This window comes from Miscanthus floridulus, chromosome 11 (assembly GCF_019320115.1).
Source record: "Miscanthus floridulus cultivar M001 chromosome 11, ASM1932011v1, whole genome shotgun sequence".
In the NCBI taxonomy this organism is placed as follows: Eukaryota; Viridiplantae; Streptophyta; class Magnoliopsida; order Poales; family Poaceae; genus Miscanthus; species Miscanthus floridulus.
In genome coordinates this window covers 23089497-23093955 of record NC_089590.1, presented here as the reverse complement: position 1 = coordinate 23093955, position 4459 = coordinate 23089497, and the positions used below count along the sequence as shown (strand labels likewise).

General features: G+C 43.3%; 1 protein-coding gene across 1 annotated transcript; it reads left to right on the top strand.

Annotated features, from left to right (window-relative positions):
* Positions 1–3378: 3378 nt before the first annotated feature.
* On the top strand, positions 3379–3942 carry LOC136492933 (uncharacterized; the record flags this gene model as incomplete). The annotated part of the gene is made up of 1 exon (XM_066488960.1): positions 3379–3942. A coding segment is annotated over exon 1 (564 nt), but the record flags the coding sequence as incomplete, so codon positions are not given.
* Between the last annotated feature and the right edge of the window lie 517 nt (positions 3943–4459).

Here is a 4459-nt window from a genome sequence, read left to right as displayed (position 1 = left end):
ACATCCTCTTGGTAAGCCATGAGACCGCCCGCACCAATGAGTTTGCATCCATTACTAGTTCCTACCCCATCTAGGCCTCCCACGCTAGGAACCTAGACCCTGTGGTAGAACCATGCTCTAAACAGTGACTTTACCACCGGCAAGACACAACAACTTAGGGCACACGCGAGCGACGGAACCACCCACCGCCATGACGTGTCGTTGCAAGCAAACAAACGGCCATACAACACCTCACCTCGCGAGGTCAAGCCCGGAACCTGATGAGGACATCAACACCAACGATACATCCACGCCGACATGAGTACCAGTTTCTAGTCCTATTACTCATGCCTATGCTCGTCACATTAATCATCAAGTAAGTTCACTCTTGAGTTCCTGTCCATCATATTTAGACCATGGAGATGCGTGCACTCTTATTTTGGTTAGGAACCTGGGAAAGGACCGAAAGGGACAAGGATTCGCGGAGGCTGAATTCGGACTCCAGGACAGCTCCAACTTGTGATGGTCACCACGGTCACATACGGACTCGGATTGGGGCGTTCAAGTACTTCATGGAATCCTTATGAAGTCTATTTTCATATGGATCTGAAATCAAGTCCATATCTATTTTGAGGCGGTCGCAATGACTGAATTACTACTAAGAGCTTGTCTGTCCAAAGGTGCTGCATCACCTTAGTTTGGTCCAATGGGCCGTGTATCAAGTTGGGTCCATTAGGGACGCATCCTAGGGTTGGAGAACGACCCCAACACCCCCTTGGTCGTCCTTCCACCTTCATATACTCCTTAGCCGCCACCAAGAATAGTCAGGTTTTGTTTAGATCAAGTTTAGCTCTCGCTACTTGCTTGTAAGCGCGCGTGCTGGATCAGCCGCCCGTCTTCTTGTCTTCGGAACCCCACCTTAATTGAGATTGAGTTTGAAACTTTCATCTACATCTAGTAATTCAGTACTTGCTATACTTGTTCTTGCTAGTTCTTCGATTGCTTGCAGGACGAGTGCCCTAGTGGCCGGGTGACGCGCTCCACAAGATCACGGCAGCCATTGGAGGTGGTGTATCGGTTGCTAAGGCGTAGCTTAGAATGCTGTAGTCGGGCCATGAACATCGTATCCACCCATCAATCGAGTTATCCCACACCTCTCATCGAAAGATCGGGAACAAACCCTAGCGGGTTCATATCAGTTGGTAATCAGAGCAAGGTTTATCGGTGAGAGTCTTCCAATCCTTTCATTGTTCTAATTTTTCCTATAGTCCAGAAAAGCAAAAAAAATATAGTAGATTAGTTTTACCCATGATCCTATAAACCCTTTGAGCTTTTGCTAGCACTGCTTAGTTAGGGCTTGTTGAGTTTTCGGTTACATCGGTTGTGTCGAGTTGCTGGTCTTAGTTTTTGTCCTTTAGAGTTTTGAGTTCTTGTCACGTTCTAGTCATAGCCGTGTGCTAACATATAAACCTTCTGTTGGCTGAATCCGAATACATCCTTGTGTTCAAGACCGAGTAGGAATCAGAGTTTGAGACCAAATCCCACGTGGTGTTGAGTTCGAGTTGGAATTGGTTTTTAGTCTGAATTGACAGCGGCCTGGTTGTTGTTGTGAGACCGAATCTGAGTACATCTTTGTGCAGCAGTAGTTCTACTTATACTCCAACTCTCCACGACCTGCATATACGTTTTGGTTCTGTTTTTACCGAAATACCCCTGTCCTTCAAAAAAAAGTTTGTGTGGTGTGTGACTCCTATGAAGTCTTTTTGTTTATATAATCAGTTTTGAGGATCCCCAGAAAAAAGAAAAAAAAGAAAGAAAAAAAAAGAAAAAAAGAGAAAAAAAAATAGGGAAAAAAAGAAAAAAGGGGGCTATTCGTTGTGCTTCTCCATTGTTTCCGGTGGTGTGTTGTGACCTCCTTTGTGCCCAGGCTCGCGTCTCTAGCACGGTCTAGGCTAGGACTAGCGTAGTACCACCGTTGAATGATTATTCAGCTTGTTTTTGTGACTAATGTGGTGCTAGTACTTCCTTGCTTCAGCCCACCTATAGCTCCACATATTTCAACTATAGCTTGACAGGTGTTGTCGTTGCGGCACCGATACACTTCATTCCATGGTTGCAGACTTGTTGGTTGTCGTTCCCTCCTGTTGAGCAAGGTAAGAATTGGTAAGAGCTTTTGTAACAGGTTGAGAGTGAGCGCCTTGCAGTAGCTACATCCTAATAGCTGTAGGGCTTTTATTTCTTCACCTGTTTTTCTTGTTGCCCTTGTCTTTTAAACCATGTCAGGATCAGAGGATGTTAACAAGAGGCCACAATCTCCTCGCACCAAGGGCATCATTCAACATTTTACAAGGCAAGTGCAGCAGCATATAGAAGGACTTGATCAAGATTTACAGGTGACCAATGACAAGATTGGGCAACTGGAGGCCACCCAACTTGCCTCCACCACCAAGCTTATAGGATTGGAGGCATCTATTGCCCGTATGGACAGAAGCCTTGCTGCTCTTCTGAAGCGTTTTAATGACTTCCACACGGAAGACAGAGCAGCATAATGAAGACAATAAGGATGAATAGAGATTCGAAGATAATTATGATGATGATTATACTGCTAATACTGAACATGATGCTCATGACACTCGTGACTGGCGTTGCCTATGCCATAATCGTAGAGGTATGGGTGGTCACCGCCGATGTCAGGTACCCAATAATAATGATGCTTTCAGTAAGATAAAATTTAAGATACCTCCTTTTGATGGTAAATATGATCCTGATGCATACATTACTTGGGAAATTGTTGTTGATCAAAAGTTTGCATGTCATGAATTTCATGAGAATACACATGTTAGGGCTGCTACTAGTGAGTTTACTGATTTTGCTACTGTTTGGTGGATAGAGTAATGCAAGAAAAATCCTAATAACATACCACGAACTTGGAATGCTTTGAAATGAATCATGAGGGCTAGATTTGTTCCTTCTTACTATGCACGTGATTTGTTAAATAAATTGCAACAACTGAGACAGGGTGCTAAAAGTGTAGAAGAATATTATCAAGAATTGCAAATGGGTATGTTGCGTTGTAATTTAGATGAGGATGAGGAACCTGCTATGGCAAGATTTTTGGGTGGGTTAAATCGTGAAATCCAGGACATCCTTGATTATAAAGAATACACTAACATAACCCGTTTGTTTCATCTTGCTTGTAAAACTAAAAGGGAAGTGCAGGGGCGATGTGCCAGTGAAAGGAATAATATTTTTGTAGGGAAAACTAATTCATGGCAGCCCCGCATGACTACTACTCCAACCACACATGCTCCTATGCCAACATCTAGCGACAAACCTCGTGCTACTTCCGCAAATTCAGTGGCGAAGATGACCTAGAAGCCTGCTGCGAGTGCTTCATCCATGGCATCTATAGGTAGAACAAGAGACATTCAGTGTCACTGGTGCAAGGGATATGGACATGTGATGCGTGACTATCCAAGCAAGCGTGTTATGGTCATCAAAGATGATGGTGAGTATTCCTCTGCTAGTGATTTTGATGAAGATACACTTGCTTTGCTTGCTGCTGACCATGTAGGAAGTGAGGAACAACCAGAAGAGCAGATTGGAGCAGAGGATGCAGATCATTATGAGAGCCTCATTGTACAGCATGTGCTTAGCGCACAAATGGAGAAGGCGGAGCAAAATCAGCGGCATACACTGTTCCAAACAAAGTGTGTCATTAAAGAGCGTTCGTGCCATTTGATAATTGATGGAGGTAGCTGCAACAACTTGGCTAGCAGCGATATGGTAGAGAAGCTTGCACTTACAACCAAACCGCACCCACATCCATATCACATTCGATGGCTTAACAATAGTGGTAAGGTTAAGGTAACGAGATTGGTACGAATTCATTTTGCTATTGGATCATATCATGATGTTGTTGACTGTGATGTTGTGCCTATGGAAGCTTGTCATATTCTGCTAGGTAGACCATGGCAATTTGATACAGATTGTATGCATCATGGTAGATCAAATATGTATTCTCTCATACACCATGATAAGAAAATTGTTTTGCTCCCTATGTCTCCTAAAGCCATTGTGCGTGATGATGTTGCTAAAGCTAAGAAAACTAAATCTAAGATCGATAAAAATGTCAAATCTGTTAGTAGTAACAAAGATGAGATAAGATTGAAAGGACATTGATTGCTTGCTACTAAATCTAATATTAATGAATTGGTTGCTTCCACTTCTGTTGCCTATGCTTTGGTATGCAAGGGTGCTTTGATTTTAGTTCATGATATGCAGCATTCTTTGCCCCCTGCTGTTGCTAACATTTTGTAGGAGTTTTTGGATGTTTTTCCAAGTGAGATACCAGCGGGGCTGCCACCAATACGAGGGATTGAGCACCAAATTGATCTTATTCCTGGTGCATCTTTGCCAAACCGTGCGCCATATAGGACTAATCCAGAAGAAACAAAGGAAATTCAACGACAAGTGCAAG